The sequence below is a fragment of the Mastigoproctus giganteus genome, chromosome 3 (genome assembly GCF_048544385.1).
Source record: "Mastigoproctus giganteus isolate SK-2022 chromosome 3, ASM4854438v1, whole genome shotgun sequence".
Classification (NCBI taxonomy): domain Eukaryota; kingdom Metazoa; phylum Arthropoda; class Arachnida; order Uropygi; family Thelyphonidae; genus Mastigoproctus; species Mastigoproctus giganteus.
Window position 1 is genome coordinate 105,200,231 of NC_143577.1, and position 21,048 is coordinate 105,221,278.

Genomic DNA, 21,048 nt, shown 5'->3' on the forward strand with positions numbered 1-21,048 from the left:
AACAAATAAATTTCAGAATCTTTTCTTCATTCCTTTTTTTTTTTAAGCTTCATAAACTTGTTACTCCATGCAAATCATGCTAGTTGCAATTTATGCACTGCGTTAAAAAATGCTTATGCATGCTACTGAAATTTAAAAAGAAAAGAGAAGGAGGCATTTATTACCTTGGAAATAAATGCCTCCTTGTGCAACAAACCAATGAGTGCCGAGCGAATAATGAGTGATCAACTAGTGTGCATTTAGTCGATGATGATGATGGTGAAGAATAAACATTGTTTAACATTTGTAAATCAAATAATTTCTCTATTATTATAATTTGCTTGATTTTACAGGCTACGTTTTCATTTCTTTGGATAAATCAATCATTGTTTAAACAAACTAATTAGCTAACTAATTTCATTGTTGATAACGTAACCCCTATTTTTAACATTATGTCTATAGGAAATAAATTCCCGCTTTACGAACGCGGACTAGGAACGAATTAACTCGTAAAGTCAGGAACCACCTGTAGATGTTTAAATTTATGTCAAGGCAAATTTTCGTATTCCTAAAGTATAGCATTCACTTTCAACCTGCATTAAGTAGAGAAGTATAGATGCAAAAAAATTTTTAATTCCAGATTTTGTAAAAATGTGTACATTTGTCTGCTCCTATATTGATTTTCTGTATGGCTTTAAGTTTTGACTCATTGATTTTGCTTGCTTCATATTGGGAATTCTTTTTTTAAATATTTTTTCTTATATATTATCCAATGTAGTATCAGAATAAAGTGCATTATTTTCAATTATTTCTTCCCTTTTATCCACTAAAAAAAAGTTAGTGGTGTACAAAGTACACCACTAACTTTTTTTTTAGTGGATAAAAGTAAACTACACAGTGTACCCTTCTTTGGATTTTTTTTTTTTTTTTTATGCACTCACTAGAGGTTTAAGTTAGTGTATATGAGTTGAATGTTCTATTATTACATCACAAGGAAAGCTTGTTCAATTCAAAGTTAGCAGAAATGACCATGTTGGCATATTAGTTGGATTAAGAAAATTTTTTTTTTCATACAGACATCTCTCTCTCTTATACAGATTGAATTAACCAGAAGCTCTAATTGTGAATCACTTATTAAAATTATATCTTTAAAAGTAAATGTGCACATCACTGAAACAACCTATTTGCCTGTTACCAAGATTGTTACTGAATAATTATTTTTTCTATACATTTAGGAAGTAAGGTAAAGAGTAATTTCTTATGACTGTTATAAAATGCTGCCCGAACTAGTTTGTTTGAAAAAACACCAATAATTCTGGCATAATCTTAAATTGTTGCTTTGAAGAACTGTTATGTGCCAAAAGTTCTATTTCAAAATACTTTTAAAAATGTATATGTTATAATAAAACAATTTAATAATCTGAAATCACAAGACCATAAATAAGTACATAAATATTTTACGTTATTTCTTCTTAAATTTGCTAAGATTTACATAACTTTTTACAAACTGCAAATATATATATAGTATACAGTTGATAAGGAAAATTGGCCAGATGTACAGTAAGGGACTCCTATGCTATCAGGAGCAGTCTAATTGTCCACTGCCACTATTCTGACTGAAGAGACAACAAATCATTCACATCATATTTCCCATTTTCAGCATGAACATAAAATACATATTACCAGAGAAACTCTAGGGTTGTATAAGCAGGTATTCTCTTTCTCTCCCTCCGCTTCACTGAACTTTTCATTAGGCCTGGTTACCCCACCTTGTCCTCAAATTGTATAATTATTTAAAGTAACTTAACTTTTAATGTAAGGCAAGCTTTAGTTAGGTTACTGTGTTTAAAAAAGTGCCATGTGAAGTATGACCACTCTTCAACAATCAGGTTATGTGTAACTAAACAGGCTTCTTCTGATAGCAAAAAAAAGTCCCTGTTATTGCTTTTGCCAAATGTTAATTATGGCTGCTCATGAGGAGAGCTCTGAAATCTTATTTTAGAGTACAATTTTTCACTGAAACTAATTTCTAAAAAAGAAAATATCTGTAAGTAATACTAAAAGAATTGCAAGGATACTAGCATAAAATCAATTTTTAAATAAAGATGTAAACCAAATACTTCAACAAAAAAAAATAAAAATAAATAATAATAAATAGTGTTTTCTTTTTAAATCCATAAGCTTCAAAGTTGGCCACAATTAGCAACAATGATCTTCTTGGTTGTTTTCCCATTCTGGGTTCCAAGTTTTTCTATTTCTGTAACAACATCTAAACCTTCAACAACTTCACCAAATACAACATGTTTTCCATCCAGCCTACAAATAAAAAAATAAAATAAATAAAAAAAAATTTAAATACAGGATGAATGGTTTTATTGCGCCATTACAGTATACATGATAGACCACAGGATAAATATAAAAAATAGCCAATCCTTAAAGGGAAAAAAGTCACTTGCTATTAATGAAATATTGTACATTAATTTAAAAATAACCTCACCCATGCATTCATACTTGTTTGGACATCTTGAACTGCCTTTAAGTCCTGTTTTGGTTAAAGTTTAATAACAGCTGTTTTTTTTTTTTTTTAATAACTGCCCTTATGAAATTAACAAATCTATCATCAAAATTTCTTTCCTTTGAGGTAAATGGTTTGCTAACCTTTGATTGCAATCTAGATTACGATTATGAGGATCCAAGAGTCAAGTCATTACAAGAAATTTTTATTAAAATGCCCACATCAGTATTTTGTTTGTTTTTGATTAAATGGGAATGACAGTGGTTCAGTATACATTTTTGCATTTTTACACTTAAATAAGGATTTTTCTGAACCTGAATTTCCACCATATTCAAGGTAGGATCAAAATGTTCTGGAACTGAAGCTGTTAAAAATATCTGAGCATTAAATAAGAGAACGTTATTATTTTTTTAAATGCAGCCCCAACTGAAGGGAACTTTAGAAATTTCTCCAGGCATTGACAGGATTTGAACCCAGACCTCTCCAAATTGATTGGCAAAGGCCAGGTCTCTGTGTTTAAAAAAATGCCATGTGAAGGCAACTCTTCAACCAATCATCTTATATGTAACTAAACAGGCTTCTTCTGATAGCAAAAAAAGTCCCTGTTATTGCTTTTGCCAAATGTTAGTTATGGCTGCTCATGAGGAGACAGAGAGCAATGAAATCTTATTTTAGTGTACAATTTTTCACTGAAACTAATTTCTAAAAAAGAAACTATCTGTAAGTAATACTAAAAGAATTGCAAGGACACTAGCATAAAATCAATTTTTAAATGAAGATGTAAACCAAATAACGTCAACAAAAAAATAAAAAATAAAAATAATAATAATAATTTTTATGCTCTTTTAGTCACTGGAGGATTTAATTCCTCTCCAAGCTTATCAGACCCAGTTATTGATTAGAAATTCACCCTAAGTTAGTAGCATTAGTAGAGGCATATGATGCATGAAAACATGCTTTTGGCAGCATCAGCCAAAAAAAAAAAAAAAAAAACACGCTCCCATTACACCCCTCCATTCGTTCCAAGTACCTGTCCAGCTCAGCCTTAAATTTATTTAGGCTATCAACTTCCACAACAAAGGTTGGAAGTTTGTTCCACCAACCAACCACCCGATGGCTAAAGTTAGTTATTTAGTATTTTTTTTTTTTTTATGTGAATCCCAAACACGAGAGGTATTAGAACCTATAGTACTAGTACCGTGCTTGGGTCGGAGGATGAGAAGACGAAAGAAGATATTTGTTGACATTGGACTTGAACTTCTGTAAATTGTAATTTTCAGGAAATATGTATGAAGGAAGGTTGTTCCAGAAAACAGCAGTTGAATGAATAAATGAGGAAGATGAAAAGTTGGTTCTGTGGGTTTGAAGTTGGACAGTAAATGGATGTTGGCTGGTGGCCGCACTTGTTCAGACTGTTTTGAAAGAGAGAGTGGGAATTACAGAAGCCAATTCAGAAGAACAGTGCCCATGGAAGTATCTGTAGAAGAGGCATGCAGCAGAAACAGTACGTCTATGAGAAAGCAAGTGGAGAGACACTGTTAGAGATGAATCATTAATTAACCTAAATGCCCTCTTCTGAATGGAATCAAGAAGCCTGAGAGAGGTTTTGGGGGCACCACCCCAGATGTGGGAACAACATTCCATGGCAGGGCGGATTTGCGATTTATACAGAGTGAGAAGCTGTTTGGAAGAAAAGTAATGCCGAAAGCGAAAGAGAAAACCAAGTTTTTTAGATGCAGAGGAAGCAATATTTGTAATGTGCTTGTGCCAAGAGAGATTAGAAGTCAAGGTAATCCCAAAAAGAGATATATCATTTTGCCTAGAAATCGGAGTCACTAAAGATAAGCATAGGAGCAGAAGAATCCTTTTTGCGAGATATAAGACAAGACTGAGTTTTAGAAGGGTTGAAATCAACTAAGTTGTCTTTGCCCCACTGGAGAATTACCTGAAGATCGGCATTTAAGGAATTCGTAGCAGATTTTAGAAAAGTTGAAGCTGATTGAGCAAGACAAGGTTTCTAAAAATGGAAAGTGGAATGCAACGTGCTATCATCGGCAAAACTATGGATAGGATTTCCAGTCAATGAAAGAAGGTCATTGATATACAAGAGGAAAAGAGTGGAGGAAAGAACTGAACCTTGGGGGACACCGGCATTAGTGGAGAAGTTAGAAGACAGAGAGCCATCTACCATCACCCTCAGTGAGCGATCAGAGAGAAAACTAGATAACCAATTACTAAAAACAGTTGGCAAACAATAAGATGGAAGCTTGTTTAGAAGACCTTTATGCCAAACACGATCAAAAGCCTTTGAGATGTCAAGAGCAATTACGTGTGTTTCACCGAACCTTTCCATTGAATTCGTCCATAAATGGGTAACATAAGCCAGAATATCACCAGTGGATCGACACTGATGGAATCCATACTGGCGATCGTTGATCAGACGGAAGGTGTCAAGGTAGTTTAAGAGTTGGCTGTTAATTGATTTCTCCATTACTTTAGAAAGAGTAGAAGTAATTGCAATGGGACGATAATTGGATGGGAGTGATTTGTCACCCTTTTTAGGAACTGGCTGGATATGAGCAAATTTCCAAGCAAAAGGAAAAACACCTTTGGAATAAGAAAGTGAAAAAAGGCAGCAAAGAACAGGAGTAAGTTCAGGAGCACAGATTTTGAGACCAAGTGGAGAAATACCATCAGGACCTGGACTTTCTTAACATCAAGATTCATCAAAATCCTTTTGATATCCTTTTGACGGAAGACCACAGGAGGCATTGAATGCAGCGTGTTGGGAATGGTGGAAGGTGTTTTTACCAAGATTATTAATGCATGAGCTGGAAGAAAAATGGGATGATAGCAGGTCAGCTTTATCCTTGGCTGAAGTGACAACAGAACCATCTGGTTGGACAGAGGTGGGAGCAGGGATGGGCAAAAGTTGCGGCCAATAGCTTTGGCAAGAGACCAGAATGCTCGGCTACCATTAGGGCACGAAGCAAGTTTTCTATTGTTAGCCTGTTCAAACTCTAGTTTGGACTGATTAATAACTGCTTTACAATTGTTGTGGGCTTCAGTGTAAGCAGAAAATGAAACTGAAGAATTAGAAACAAGCCAATTACGATATGCAACGTTCTTCTCTTGAACAGCCTTAGCACATTTATTGGAAAACCAAGGTTTAGATAAAGGACGAGATTTTAAAGTGGAGTGTGGGATAAAGGATTCCATTACTGCAAGAATAATTTCACTGACATGATCTGAGCAAATGTTGACATCAGAAGTTTTGAAACTGTAATCTGACCAAGGAAAAGAAGTCTCGCAGGTCATCCCATTTTGCATTCTTGTAATGCCAAACAACACAAGGTTGGGAATAGCCATGAGATAAAGGTTCCATTGGAGAAGAGTAAATCACCAAGTTGTGATCTGAAGTGCCTAAAGGACCTCCCACTTCAGCCGTGTACTTAGAAGGGTTGTTTGTGAGAAAAAGATCAAGCATATTGGCTGTATGATTAGGATTGTCCGGTATTCTTGTAGGTAAATGAATAATCTGCGATAGGTCATTAGTAATTGCAAAAGTCTCAGCATCTCGACCTGCTGGGTCGGTGTGACTAGAAAACGGAAGCCAGCTGGAGTTGTGAACATTAAAATCACAAGGAAAATTACCTCACTGTTAGGAAAGTTGGACTGGAGAAAGTCAAAGAGCTCCAAGTGATTAGTGGAGTTGGGAGAACGGTAGAGACAACAGATGAATTTGACACAATGAGGTAGAGAGATTTTAAGCCAGAGAAGATCAAAGAGAGGAGATTCCAAATTGCCAAGTCTCTGACAGGGAATATCAGAACGGACATATGCACAAATACCACCTTTGAGGCGAAAGGAATCATACAGAGCGAATAATTTGGGCATCTGAGATGAGCAGTAGTTGAATCAACCGATAACTGAGATTCTGTCAGAAAAAGTACATGGGGTTTGGCAGACTGCAAGTGGAAATGGACATCTTTGAGATTAGAATTGAGACCACGTATATTTGTGAAATGAATTAGGAAGTACTTGGGAGGTTTAGATCTTTTCACAGATAAGCTTGCTCTATTAGTTTGACAATTCGTGGTGTATTCAACAGTAAGAAAAAGTGGGTGGGACATGCTGTATGAAGTAATGAAATTTTTGGATATGGCATACACATGGTAAGAATATACCCAGATCCTTGACATTACGTGGCCTCAACAATGCTTCCCGCATACACACTACTCGGACTCCCTCCAGTCACTATCTGGCAGAGTAGAGGTAGCAAGATTATACACTAGCTGATCCGGAAGCCTCCTACAGAGTTACCAATAGGTTCGGTCCGGTGTACTAACTAGCGGCCGGCCTGCGAACACCATTTTAGAGCTGTACCCTCGAAATGTAAGGAATATTGGATCTCGCCACGACGTTCATCATAACCTCAAAAGTCATCAATCATACTGCATGATGGAAGAGATAGGAAAGGGTTGACCGGAACTTAGCTCTAGAGACTAAACATGGGTTCCACCACTTCAAGCCTCCAATAAGCAAAGTGGTATTTCACCGGTTTATGAGAATCATATACCACCTAGTACTGCCTGGTAACATAAAGGGGTGGCGTTCCTCCATGTGGTGTGGGCGCCACACCTCGACCTCTGCTTACATTGGTTCTCACCTGGGTGGTCACCCACCAAGTACTTGGGCATGGAGGTTATACCCAGGATTATTAATAGTCCCACCATCGTGAAGGTGCAAGCAGAGGATCTGGCTGTCACAGAACGTCCGGACTTCGCCGAAATTGCGTCCACTTGACTTGAGTGTCACCCGAATATCAGTTCCATCAGCATTTTAGACTCCCAGGTAACAAGTACAGCTTGTCTGGCATATCTGTGAGAATGTCTATGACAATCTCAAGGACCAGGTATGAAAGAAAAACAAACAAAATTTCTTTTAATATCAGTTATCTGTTATCTTAATAGATCTTGTTTTATATATATATATAGTGCTAACTAATATGGAATAATCTCCCATTACTAAAATTATAATGCGGAATTGGTAAGATCCAAAATGGGGAAAGATCTGTCGGCCTATATGGAACTGGAAAAAGAGATGATAGAGGCAGTCTATAATTGAATATGCAGAAGAACAAATTTGTTCATCCCGAACTCATTCTTCAAGGAAAAGAGACAATGAAAACTGACGTAGAAGAGCCCTCTTGGAAATAGAGGAAGTAATACTCTTGATCTGATTATCAGTAGTGATTCTTCATGCATTAAGAATCTGCAGATAAAGGAACCACTAGGTAGCAGTGATCACAGTGTGCTTAAGTGGGATTTACTCAAAGAGGTAACTACCATTAAGGGTAAAGAGAAATGCATGGGATACATATAAAATAACAGGTGACACAGAAGCCCATGATAGATATAAGCTGGTCTGTAACCAAGTCACAAAGAACGCAGGCAGATTACGAGAAATCTTTAGCAAAGGATGCAAAGAAAAACAGCAAAGAGTTTTTTACTTATGTAAACTCTAGAACAGACCTGGGCAAACTTTTTGGCTGAAGGGCCACATTAAGAATTCAATAAGAAGGCGGGCCGCACATAAAATACTATTTTTAGATATATATTATTTGTTATCATGGAGAAGAAATATACCATAAAAAAATGATTCTCTAACAACCTAGAATTTAATGAGAGGAATGGAACTGTTTTACATCTTCAACATTTTTTTTAAATTTCGGGCGTTAATTTTTTAGTTGAGATTCTTAAAACTGCTTGTAAATGTTCATCAGTGATGCTTGATCATAAAGAATTTTTATTTAGATTCATGATGGAAAATGTTTGTTCACATATGTAGGTTGATCCAAAAATAACCAACATTTTTCGGGCAAAATCTTTATAAGTTCGTCAAATTTGTCGAATTTGTCCGAATTAAGAGTACTGTAAAATTTACAGATTTCTTCACGACGGTGCAATTCCCTTAAATCAGTATCACACTGCAGATCTATAATCTGAAGCTGTAATTCACTCGGTGCACTATCAATTTCTATTGAAAATGGGTCGTGCGCTATTGCCAAACTTGTCTTAATTTTTCGGAAGTTGCCAAATCTTCACGAAAAGTCGTCATTCAAAGCGTTGATAATCTCACAATATTTTTCAAATTTATTTTCTGGAATCTTCATCAACTTCATGGTTGGAAAGTGGCTTATGTTGTTAATCAATAAATGTCGAAGGAACAACTGGAGTTTTAATTGAAATCCATTCAAACTTTTTACCATATTATGTGCGTATAAATTTTTCCCTTGTAACACTTTTTGAAAGTATTTAATTGCGTCACAATGTCCAGGGTAAATGCAAAATCACAAATCCAGTTATTATCAGTTAATTTGGGAAAGTCCATAATATTTTTCAGCTTTAAAAATAGAACGATGTAATCTTTAAGATCCCATACTCGCTGAAGAACTTTTCCTAAGCTAAGCCATCGAATTTGGCTATGATAAGGAATATCTGTGTACTCGGATTGAATATCGTGAAGAAAATTAATGAATTGTCTTTGTTTCAGGTCACCTCGATCATAATAAATTTACTAGTTTAATATAAAAGATGTGACATGTTCAACTTTTAACACATTTTTACATAATACTTGTTGATGCATAATACAATGAATTGTAATTAAATTATAATCAGGATAATTTTCGCAAATTTTATCCTGAATTTTCTTTAACGCTCCAACATTTTTACTTGTCAAACTTGGTGCTCTGTCAGTTGTTACGCTTACCATTTTGTTCCATTGTAAATTATATCTTCTTGTTAAACATTTTTCAACTATATCAGCTCCCATTGTTTGGTCTTTAAGAGATTCCATTGAAAGAAGCTCTTCAATAATTTGAAGAGAAGAAAAATTAGAGGTACATCCATGTATGAAAATTAATAACTGTGCAGTATTCTTTTGGTTGTTACTTTTGTCGAGAGCTATCGAGTACCATGTTATGGATTCTAATACTGATAATAATTGCTCATTCAAATTTGTATCGATACATTCAATTCTTCTTACTACGGTTCGCCAAGATAAACTTATATTCTCAAATTTGTGTTTAATGTCAGGACATATAATTCCGCAAGCTTCAGTCATACATTCTTTAATATAGTCTCCATCAGAAAAAGGCTTGTTGCTTTTTACAATTATATGAGAAATAACAAAACTTGCCTGTACAGTAGCTTCTTGTTCCTTAGTTAGCCACGTAAACACATTTTTTGTCTAGATAAATTTTGAATCAATCCATCAGCAGTTTTCTTTCTCGTTTCCAGAGTTAAATTGGCACCATATTCGGAATGTTTAAGAGTGAAATGTCTTTTAATATTGTACTCTTTCAACACTGAGACACTCTCCTGGCAGATGAGACAAACAGTCTTGTTATTTATGTTAGTATTTTGCGTTCCACTCTTCATTGAAGACATGATGCTCTTGTTGAATTTTTCATTTTTTATTCATTTTTAAAAGGGCATAAATATTATTTTTATTGCTACTGGCACCAAGATGCTAACGCAAAAAAACTGAGGGATGACTGTCAGAGGAAACAGATTGGAACTGCGGGCCGGTCAGCAGTCCTATCCTATTACTCAACCACCGCAGTAAAGCCGTTTCGTCATCACCGGTTGTTTGTTACCACTTAGTTTAATACACCTCTGGCATTCCCCTCCCTGAATAAGTTTCGCACGGCTAGTTTATAATCGCATATTATACCGTTATAATCACAAATTATAAAAGTGCCCGTTGGCTCGCTTTGGTTCACGCACAATTTCAAATTCTATCTCAATTTGAACAATACAGAGATGATAAAACAATTTACAAGTCGACAAATTCTATAATGTATTACATATACAAATTTATTTTTCAAAAAGGCATAAAATAAGTAAACTTTTTTCGAAAATACAATTAAAGCTCGCGGGCCGCACAAAAATGTGCGGCGGTCCGCATGCGGCCATAGTTTTACCCGGGCCTGTTCTAGAAGGAAGGGGATGAATTAAATTGGTCCACTTGATATCGATGGTTCAACTGTTGATGATCCTGTTCAGGTAGCTAACAAACTAAATGAATATTTTGCATCTGCATTCACACATGAGGAGTTATTCAGGGAGGGGAATTCCAGAGGTGTATTAAACTCTGGCAGTAAGCTAGATATTCTTATAATAACTGAGAGTAGAGTGGAGGAGAAATTGTTGAAGATAAACATAAGAAAGGCACCTGGGGTGGATGGAATCTATCCAGTTATATTAAAGGAGGTGGCAAAGGAAGTAATATTGATATATTACTTTGATATATCAATATTACTTTGATACTGTTGCACATGGAAGACTGCTGCACAAATTGGAGCAGTATGGCATTGGAGGCAAATTGCTGCTATGGATACGAAGAAGGTTGGCAGGATTGTTAATGACTAATGACAGTACGCTGCTGTAACAGGATCTAGAAAAGTTGAGCAGATGGGCTGAGAGGTGGCAAATGAAGTTTAACACTGACAAATGTAAAGTACTATATATGGGAAGCAGTAACCCCAGAGTAACGTATCAACTCTGTGGTACTATACTGACAGTGGTAGAGAATTAAAAGGACCTGGGGCTAATTGTGTAGGCAGATATGAAGTTTTCTGAGCAGTGCAGGCAGTCTGCAAGAGTAGCTCATGGTGTCTTGTCAATGATATTCAGGAATTTTTCTAGCAGGGATAAGGAGGTGATTATCCCCTTGTATAAGGCAATGGTCAGGCCACACCTTGAGTATTGTGTGCAGGTCTGGAAGACTCATTTTAAGAAGGATGTAGAGCTCTTGGAACGAGTACAGAGAAGAGCAACAAGATTAGTGAATGGAACAAAGGGTTGCTGTTAGGAAGAAAGGCTTAAATTTTTCAAATTACAGTATCTGCAGATTAGGCACCTGTGACGTGATCTGATTGAAGTGTATAAAGCATTGAATGGTTTGAGCATGCTCAATGCTGATGGGATTCTTCCTCTTGTTCAGAATGATCACCTAAGAGGGCATAAATTCAAATCGAGGAAAGACGGTTGTAGGATAGATGTGCAGAACTGTGCCTTGAGCCAGCAGGTGGTTGATTGCCGGAACAAACTTCCATCTGTCGTAGAAGTTGATAGCTTAAATAGATTCAAGCAGAACTGACAAACATTTGGAGTGAGTGGATGGGTGAAATAAGGGGTTTTTTTTTTTTTTTTAGCTGATGCTATATAAACTTGCTTTCTTGCTTGTTTGTTTGTTTGTTATTTTGTTTTTAGGAGCATTAGCAATTAAGGCCATATTGCTCCGGGATATGCGGTGGTCATTCCCTGACCTTTCCGCATCCTCCGTATTTGGTGGTGACGGGCTCGAACTCCGGTCTAATCAAGAAGCGTGTGCTATGCACTGCTGCTCCTGCCCACCCGGCTACGGAGGCGCCTTGCTTTCTTGCGTAGTGTGCCTTTGCTAATGCTACTGAAATTGACTTCATACTGACAAACATTAAAACGATATTCACTAACTGCCCAGTCTTGAACCATTTTAATGTTGGAAGTGACCATCAGTTACTGAGTTAATAGTAACAATTATTTGGACATGCTAGAGCATTTTGCGATTCTGCAGATAGCAGAACATCAACTGAACATTGTTTCAACAAGATGGCATTCCTCCTCATTGGGTTTCAACTGTGTGACAATTTCTCAGTGAGCATATTCCAGGCCGATGGGAGGTCCAATTCCCTGGATATAACCCCACTAGAATTTTTTTTTTTCAATGTGAAGGATTGGGCATATCATATGCAAATATGGATGAAATTGCTTCCTTAACACCTGAAATGATAGAAAACACTTGATGCAAAATTGTAAACTATTTAGATATCCTACATGGTGCCCATGTGGAAACTTATTAACTTTTTGATTTCCTTTCTACTGAAAAAAAAAAAAAAAACTGTTTGCTAATATTTCTTGTAGTTCCTGGTATATAATAATTTGTAATGTGGTCAATTTATGGACACCCTGTGTGTACTTATATATATATATACAGTGGTACCTTGGTTTGCGAGCATAATTCGTTCCGGAAACGTGCTCGTAATCCAAAGCACTCGTATATCAAAGCAAATTTCCCCATAAGAAATAATGGAAACCCAGATGATTTGTTCCAAAACTCAAAAATATTCATATACTGTAAAATGATTAATACAAAATACATACCTTTTTATATTTTTAATATTTAAATTTAATATACATAAAGCAATCGAATTTATTAATTATTGGGTAGGACGACTTTCACTGTCTCTAACGGAATCACTGCTATCTGTTGATTTTTTCTTTTTGTGCGACTTTAACAAGGAATCTTTCCAATGACACTTGCTTTTGCCTCCTTTTCAGGATTTCACGGAAATCAGATTCATCGCTCGCACTATTACAAAACGACGAGGCACGCTTGATACACATAAACAAAGCTGCACGCGTGTAGCCCGGTGGGCTGGAGGCCGGTGTGATTTTGGCCATAAACCGTAGTATGAGGCCACTATAAATTTTCCCGGGTAAGAATTTTTGACCCAGTCCGCCTCTGTTTATCGATATTGTTTTTTTTTTTCTCTCTGAATCTGCAGTGTCTTCGCCAGGATGCTTCCTTTTCACACCTTTTAATTATTTTACTCATTTTTAGGGAATAAAGCACAATTACAAAACGAGGAGGCACGCTTGATACACATAAACAAAGCTGCGCGTGTAGCAACTGAATAAACAACACCGTAAAGGCAGAGACAACTCTATTAACACCTCACATTTTACTAAAGCACATTTCTAGGGGTTACTACCATAAAACAATAAAAACAATTTCTAGTTTCTTGCGAGTGCAATCTGTTATAAACTGGTAGTAAACTCGATCTAATTGCATTTGCGATTATACCGATAGCTGGAATTGTGTTGGTTTTTACGTTATTATGGTGAAATGTGTTTCCCCTTCACTGATATAAAAAACCATAAATACATTTTCAAAATCTTCTCTTCATTCCTATCGGGTTGCGTTCGGTTGGGGTGATTCTGCGTTCGACTGCCATTTCTTGTAAACACAAAGGCGCTTCGTGCATAAGCAAATTCGGTTCGTGTTATATAAGATATCGTTCCCCTATTTATAAATCGTGTATGATCGAATTCGTGTAGTGTAAACACGTGTTATACGAGGACTGACTGTACTCGTATTGCAAGACCTCGCTCGTTTATCAAGTTAAAATTTATTAAAAATTTTTGCTCGTCTTGCAAAACACTCGCATACCAAGTTACTCGTAATCCAAGGTACCACTGTATATATACATAAATGAGCCAAAACATTATGATCTTCGAGTCATTATAAAAATCGAAGCAACTGCAGGTGATACGGCATGTGAGCAGGGTCGAGATACAGTATAAAAAACACCTGATACTGAGCTCCATTAATCAGTGTTACTCTTGTTCTTCAGATGTGAAAGGCAGCGGACTTAAGCGAGTCTGACAAAGGCCAAATTGTAATGGCCAGACGACTGGGTCAGAGCATATCCAAAACGGCACAGCTGGTGGGGTGTTCACAGTCAGCCGTGGTTAGTACCTATCGAAAGTGGTCTGAGGAGGGAAAACCCACGAACGTCCAGTGAGGTGTTGGACAACCACGGCTCATCGATGCTCGAGGTGAGCAAAGTCTCTCCGGGATGGTACGTGGCAACAGAAGGTTGACTGTGGCACAACCTGCCGGTAACTGGAATGCGGGTGATGGGAGTAATGTGTCACAACACAGTACATCGAACCCTGCTGAAAATGGGGCTGCTTAGCCACAGGCCGTTCCGAGTGCCCATGCTAACCACAGTTCACAAGTGACAGCACCTACAATGGGCACGCGAGCATCGAAACTGGACCTTGACCAATTGGAAGAAGGTCATCTGGTCCGATGAATCACGTTTCCTGTTGCACCATGTGGATGGCCGGGTACATGTGCATCGTTCACTTGGGGAAGTGATGGCACCTGAATGCACCATGGGACGAAAACAAGCCAGTGGCGGCGGTGTCATGCTTTGGGTGATGTTCTGCTGGTATACCCTGAGTCCAGTCATCCATGTGCCGAGCACTCTGATGTCTACCACCTACCTAAACATCATTGCTGACTAGGTACACCCCTTTCATGGCAACGGTCTTCCCCTCTGGCAGTGCTGTCTTTCAGCAGGATAATGTGCCATGCGACACCGTCCGGATTGTTCGAGACTGGTTTACAGAATATGAAGACGACTTCCAGGTATTTTCTTGGCTCCAAATTTCCCAGACATCAATCCCATCGAGCATCTGTGGTTGTGTTGGAACAGCAACTCCGATCTGTGGCATCTCAACCATGGACCTTACAGGAGTTAAAGGATCTGCTGGTTACGCGTTGCTACCAGATACCACAAGACACATTTAGAAATCTTGTAGCGTCTATGCATCGCTGGGTAAGAGCTGTTTTGGCTGCACGCGGAGGACCAACATCATATTAGGTAGGTGGTCATAATGTTTTGGCCCATTGGTGTATATATACACATATATAATGAGAAAAAATAAAATAAAAATATCATAAACCACAGAAATACTGTCTTATCTTATCATGACTAGTTTATACTGTGATAACTTCTTGATATTTTTGTATAATTTTATTAAATTTCTTTTCTCTTTCTGTCTTTTCATTGCACTACCATAAGGTAATCACCATACTTTGAAAATGACGAGTTTTTAATTATAGATAATAATCTGTTTGTGACGGCATGAACTTTCTTTTCATAACATGGATTCTGCTTTAACTTTGAGGTAAATGTTCATCTCTAGGAAGGCCATATAATTTGTTTCTACTTCCTATGAATATGCTACATTTATCTACAGCAGTCTATAAGGATTGCCTGCATGTAAGGGCTATGTGATTGATTCACTTTAATTTGACTTCTAAATGAGGTTTTTGACCTGCAAACTGTGTGTACTTGCAGAGATGATTTCATACTGGATGGTTCATCTCAGGTCGCTATTTACATTCAGGATGGCTCGCTACTAGTGATGTTAATGGCCCAAATAAATATAACTTTGGATGGTTCTTTGTGAGAAACTTGTATGGAGTTCTAAGAGCTAGGTTCTATATATGAACTAGTGAGTGTTGCATTATGCATATTGAAGATCATACTGCTTTGGCTCATGGGTCTCAATTCTTACTTTCTTATGATTAGTACTTTCTCTTCTTTTTCATGGGAACCAGGACCATTCTAGTTTTTTTTCTGCAAGCAATAGTGACTCATCTCACTGAGAATTACATCTTCAGTGGAACTTCTTGATAGCTCTCTGATCTTATCAATCTTTTGGAGGGATCTCTGTGAGAATCTTATATGGAGTTCTAACTGTTAAGTGATATATGAACTGTTTTTTTTTTTTTTTTTTTTTTTTGATTTGGTAGTTGTTGGCGCATCGGCTTCTGTGGCCATATTGCACCTCCCAAGGTTTTTGCAGTACTTTGATCCAAGCCCGAGGCGGGAATCGAACCCGCGACCTTTGGGTTGCCAGGCAGGTACTTTACCCACTCGGCTAGCCCGGTTGGCATATATGAACTGGAGAACTACTGCCACCTGGATGGGCACTTTGCAGGTAACAGAGACTGTTGTTCATGACCATTACAACTCCTGTGGAATAGGCACTTCAATAGCAGAGTTAGCATTTCTTCATTTCTAACTACTTGGCATGACTGATGGACTTCATGACCTTAATGGTTGAATGCAGTGATGCTGATCGAGTACCTCTTATGTGTTTGCTAGATGGTAGTCCCTGGCCTGGCTCTATGTGCCAGGGATGGTAACTAGTTGGTGGCAGCTTGCTGTCTGCCAGCTAGGCTAAGTGGCCAGTAACACGACATGAACAATATATCATGACATTACAGTATGATACATGAACACCACTACACTGATTGGCCTTTATCTATACGATAACTAGACATTATACACTGCAGGGTTGCCATAGTTTGGTTTGGACTGCATTCCACAATAAATAAATAAATTTTAAAAAATGCACTATCATTCCATATTAGTCAGAGCAATATATAAAATACATATGGACACTCATCTTGGCTATGGCTGCTCTGAGTATGAAGTACTGATACATTTTATTCTAACATAATATAGTAATAATGAAATGCTAAAAATATCCAAGCAGGTTTGCTGGCAATTTCTAACCAAATTCCTTACATTGAAGCAGGTGCACTGGTTCCACAATGTACTGAAACCTATAAATCCACCAAACCCTAATAATCAAAAAAAAGCAAAAACTAAAGAGAAAGCTATGGCCAATTTTAATATGAATTTGTTTTTTTATGAAAACCCCAAAAACAAAAGGTATCAGACCCTATAGTACTTAGTACTGTGCATGGTTTGAAGGTTGAGAAGATTTTTTTTTTTGGTTTTTAGGAGCATTAGCAACTAAGGCCATATTGCTCTGGGGGGATATGCAGTGGTCATTCCCTGACCTTTCCACATCCTCTGTATTTGGTGGTCATGGGCTTGAACCCCGGTCTAATCAAAAAGAGTGTGCTACGCACTGCTGCTCCTGTCCACCTGGCTACGGAGGTGCCAGGTTGAAAAGACAAAAGATACTTGTTGATATTAGACTTGCATTTCTGTAGATTGTAATTTTCAGGAAAAGTGTGAAGGGAGATCCAGAAAACAAAAGTTGAAGAAATAAATGAGGAAGAAGAAAAGTTGTGTGAGTTTGAAGTTGGACAGTAAAAGGATGCTGACTGGTTGTGGCATGTATTCAGACTGGTTTGGAAGATTGAGGGGGAATTACAAAAGTTAATTCAGAAGAATTAGAAGTATTTATAGAAAAGACGTGCAGCAGAATTGTACATCTATGAGACACAGAGAGAGAGAGAGAGAGAGAGAGAGAGAGAGAGAGAGAGAGAGAGAGACTTTGTAAGAGATGAGTCATTAATTAACTAACTGCCCTCTTTTGAATGGGGGTCAAGAAGCCTGAGGTTATGGGGACACTGCCCCAGATATGGGAACAATATTCCATTTATTATGATTATTATTATTACACATTCTCGTGTAATCTCATAATATCAAATAATTGTTTATATATATAAAATCTGAATATAAAGAAAGAATATGCCAGTTGTATGGCAAGCACCAAGTGGCATACAGAAAGTGGCAAAAATAAATTTATTTTTAAATAAAGGGTGCTGCAGAAGGAATGCACTTCTAAAATAATTTAGAAAAATTCAAACTGAGTAAAATTTGATTTGACTTAATCCAAATTGAGTGGCACTCTCTTCGTAGTACCAAGTCCAAATTATGTGAAATGTCACTATAAATTGGTGGTGAAAACCAACCATAACAACATGAAACAAAAATAATTTATGTAATTACATATACAGCCAGGCCTCGCATAACGCGAGTTCGATTAACGTGTGTTTCAGTTACCGCTATTTGAAAAAATTATACCACTTTTCACTTTACAAATTTCCAGTTAGCGCGATCTTTTTTTTTTTTATGCGATAGTTGAAAAATATTTGAACTGTGCATTAAGCTTACCGCGCGTCGGACGGGCAATAAACAAACATTTGCCTGCTGCCTGCCTCGGCGTGTTCCATCAACCATCGGAAGAAGACGTGTTATTCGTTTGTCTCCCGCTAATAAAGTCAATGCAGACTTGCATTTAAAAATTCAAATTTTTAAATGAGCCAGATGAAAATGTTACCGCGAAGGAGATAACGGTAAAAGAACTTGGTGAAATCTTTCGTATCGCAGAGAACCCCAAACAAAAGGTTTGAGGTTCTCTGCGATATTTATTTCGCCAGGGCCCAGAGAAGATAGTTGTCGGCTATCGGAAATTGATTGATGAAAAGAGAAAGTCAAGGCTGTTCAAATATTTCCGCAATGGTCATTTCTTCATTAGGCGCCTCTGTAGGCAGGAGCAGCAGTGCGTAGCATATGCTTCTTGATTAGACCAGGGTTCGACCCCGTGAGCCACCAAATATGGAGGATGCGGAAAGGTCAGGGAATGACCACCGCATATCCCCAGAGCAATATGGCCTTAGTTGCTAATGCTCCTAAAAGAAAAAACAAAAAAAAACCAAATTTCTTCATTGTGTATTTTATGTCAGAGGTTCTCAAACTTTCTTGGATTACAGCACCCTTAGTGTCTCAGTAATTTTTTCACGGCATACCCAGACCAAAAGAAATACCTAACAGTTCCGTTTAGTAGTTAGGTCCAAACAACTTAAGAAATGTTGAAACTGTGAACTACCTCCAGCTAGTAGTTCATGCAGTGTCCGACAGATGTCGAGTATTGCTGTGTTTCACTCAAACATTTAAAATATTCCGCGGCGCACAGTTTGGGAACCGCTGTTTTATGCAATAAACATTTTCATTATATTTTACATTGTATACAGTTAAAAAATTATTTAAAAAGGTATTTTTAAAAAATTCTTTATAGACATTCCAGAAGGTCAAGGACCAATTATAATTTTTCCTATTGACTATTATATTTGATTAACGCGTTTCCGTTTTGGGCGATGTGCTCGCGGGACGAATTAATCGAGACTAGCCTGTATTATGTAATATATGTAATTTTTTAAAGCTCTAGTAAAGAGGATATGGTGCAAGGTCATTTACTAAATCTGCCCAGTTCATTCTCTCACAGTGAGCGAGTACCACCGAGCTGCCAATTGTTTTTCTCCTTAAAATAAACCACATAACAGCAAATCAATTCAAAGTTGCTATGAATGCTTATAACACTAGGCAGCTGAAGCCAATTTGACAGTATGATGCCTTTAAAAAAATTCCACAGATTAATTTCCCAATTATAAATCTTATTCTACATAATCAAAATTTTATAAAATTTACAGCAGAAGGAAAAATATACAATGTGAATATATTATGCTCACGAATGCAATATTAATCTTTGGTTCGGTTTCAGTCAACATGGTGATAAGCTGCTATCAAAAAACTACAGATCAGGTTAAGCAGGAAGAAAACATTTTTTTTTTTTGCAAAAAAAGCAAGAGTTTTTTTTTAGAGGTCACTGCTGTAGAAATTAAATTTTACTGGGAAAACATTTATATTAAAACATAGCCATAAGATTGTTCACACAAGTTTTTTTTTTTTTTTTATTTGGTTTTTAGGAGCATTAGCAACTAAGGCCATATTGCTCCAGGGATATACGGTGGTCATTCCCTGACCTTTCTGCATCCTCCGTATTTGGTGGTCACAGGCTCGAACCCCGGTCTAATCAAGAAGCGTGTGCTACGCACTGCTGCTCCTGCCCACCTGGCTACAGAGGCACTTGTTCACACAAGTACACCACGCTTTTAAACATTTTTCTGTCTGTGGATTTCTGCTTAGATATTCTATTAGGCATCAAATTAAATGCTTCAGAAAAGTGTTGTAGACTGGTTTCTTCAGAAATGTTGAATGAAAGTTTTGTTCGTAACAATGGCCTTGTAGCATTTTCACAGCTTCACCAAAAAGAGATCTAAACCCAGTTTTGTTTTTCTAACCTGCACTCTTTGTCAGTTCCATTCCTCATTAATTCTTTCATAATAGTCTGGGAAGTTCTCACACTGAAGCTGACAGACCTGATGTTGAAAAACATCTATTTATTTATCTCTAATAGTATCAAGAAGTACTGGAAATTTGCCTACAAAAAATTTCAAAATTTTAAATGATGCATTGCCAATCAATGAAATTTGTGATACTTTGGCATTTATAAGAACATTTTTCAACTCCTCTTGTTTTAGATTCTCCACAACCTTGGCAATAGAGAAATGCTTATGAATGTCAGAATCATCCTTCTGATTTAGTCAGCTATGGTGATCAATTTTCAAAATAGAAGTGGAAGACTTGAAAACTGTTAGTAAAGTGAATTTTCACAGAAATTCACAAACTATCTAGGGAAAATGATCTCAGTACGTGGATGTGAAGTAAATTGTATTGCAGAGCTAAGTTTGGCATAACAGAAACAAGCAAACTGCTTTATTCAAACCAGAAGAGAGGAATATGAACAGACTCTCTGCACAAGTGAGTTTAACCTACATAGAATTATTAGCTTGTTTGACATGCTTATGACTGCTTTTAGTAGAAGTTTGCAATTTACAAGTGTTCTTGAGTTCAACAATTTGTCTTCTTTCAAAGATTTTGAATCATGAACTGAATTTAAACGAGTCATGCTACTCATACTGGTTGCTTGTACTTTTCAATGGTAACTCAAAGACAGCCAACATGTAGACATGCTTCAATTTTTTTTTTTTTTTTCTTATCAATGGCAGGCATCAGTGCAATTTTTTCAATTTGTCTTTCCTTTTAGCCCTTCTTTCTAGACAGTAAAAAAATTTTCTACCAAGTATTCATCCACTTTCAAGAATGCATGCAGTTCCCATTTCAGCATGCAAATTAATAAGATGTCAAAAACAGTATATTCCCACCAAGTGCTCAATCTGCTCCTTTAATATGTGCCCTTGCAACTCCAGTTTTTAGGCTCAACAGGTTTAGACAGTTTTTTGAAGGAACCCCACATGCTTTCATC

General features: G+C 37.0%; 1 protein-coding gene across 1 annotated transcript in view; it reads right to left on the reverse strand.

Moving 5' to 3' along the window:
- Positions 1–1,372: 1,372 nt before the first annotated feature.
- The window catches only part of LOC150088201 (peptidyl-prolyl cis-trans isomerase-like), a 127,955-nt gene continuing 108,279 nt past the window's right edge, over positions 1,373–21,048 (reverse strand). The window contains exon 5 of the mRNA XM_090369381.1: positions 1,373–2,295. Within this exon, the coding sequence (XP_090225507.1) occupies positions 2,163–2,295 (133 nt within the window). The 3' untranslated portion in view covers positions 1,373–2,162. The remainder of the gene's footprint in view (positions 2,296–21,048) is intronic.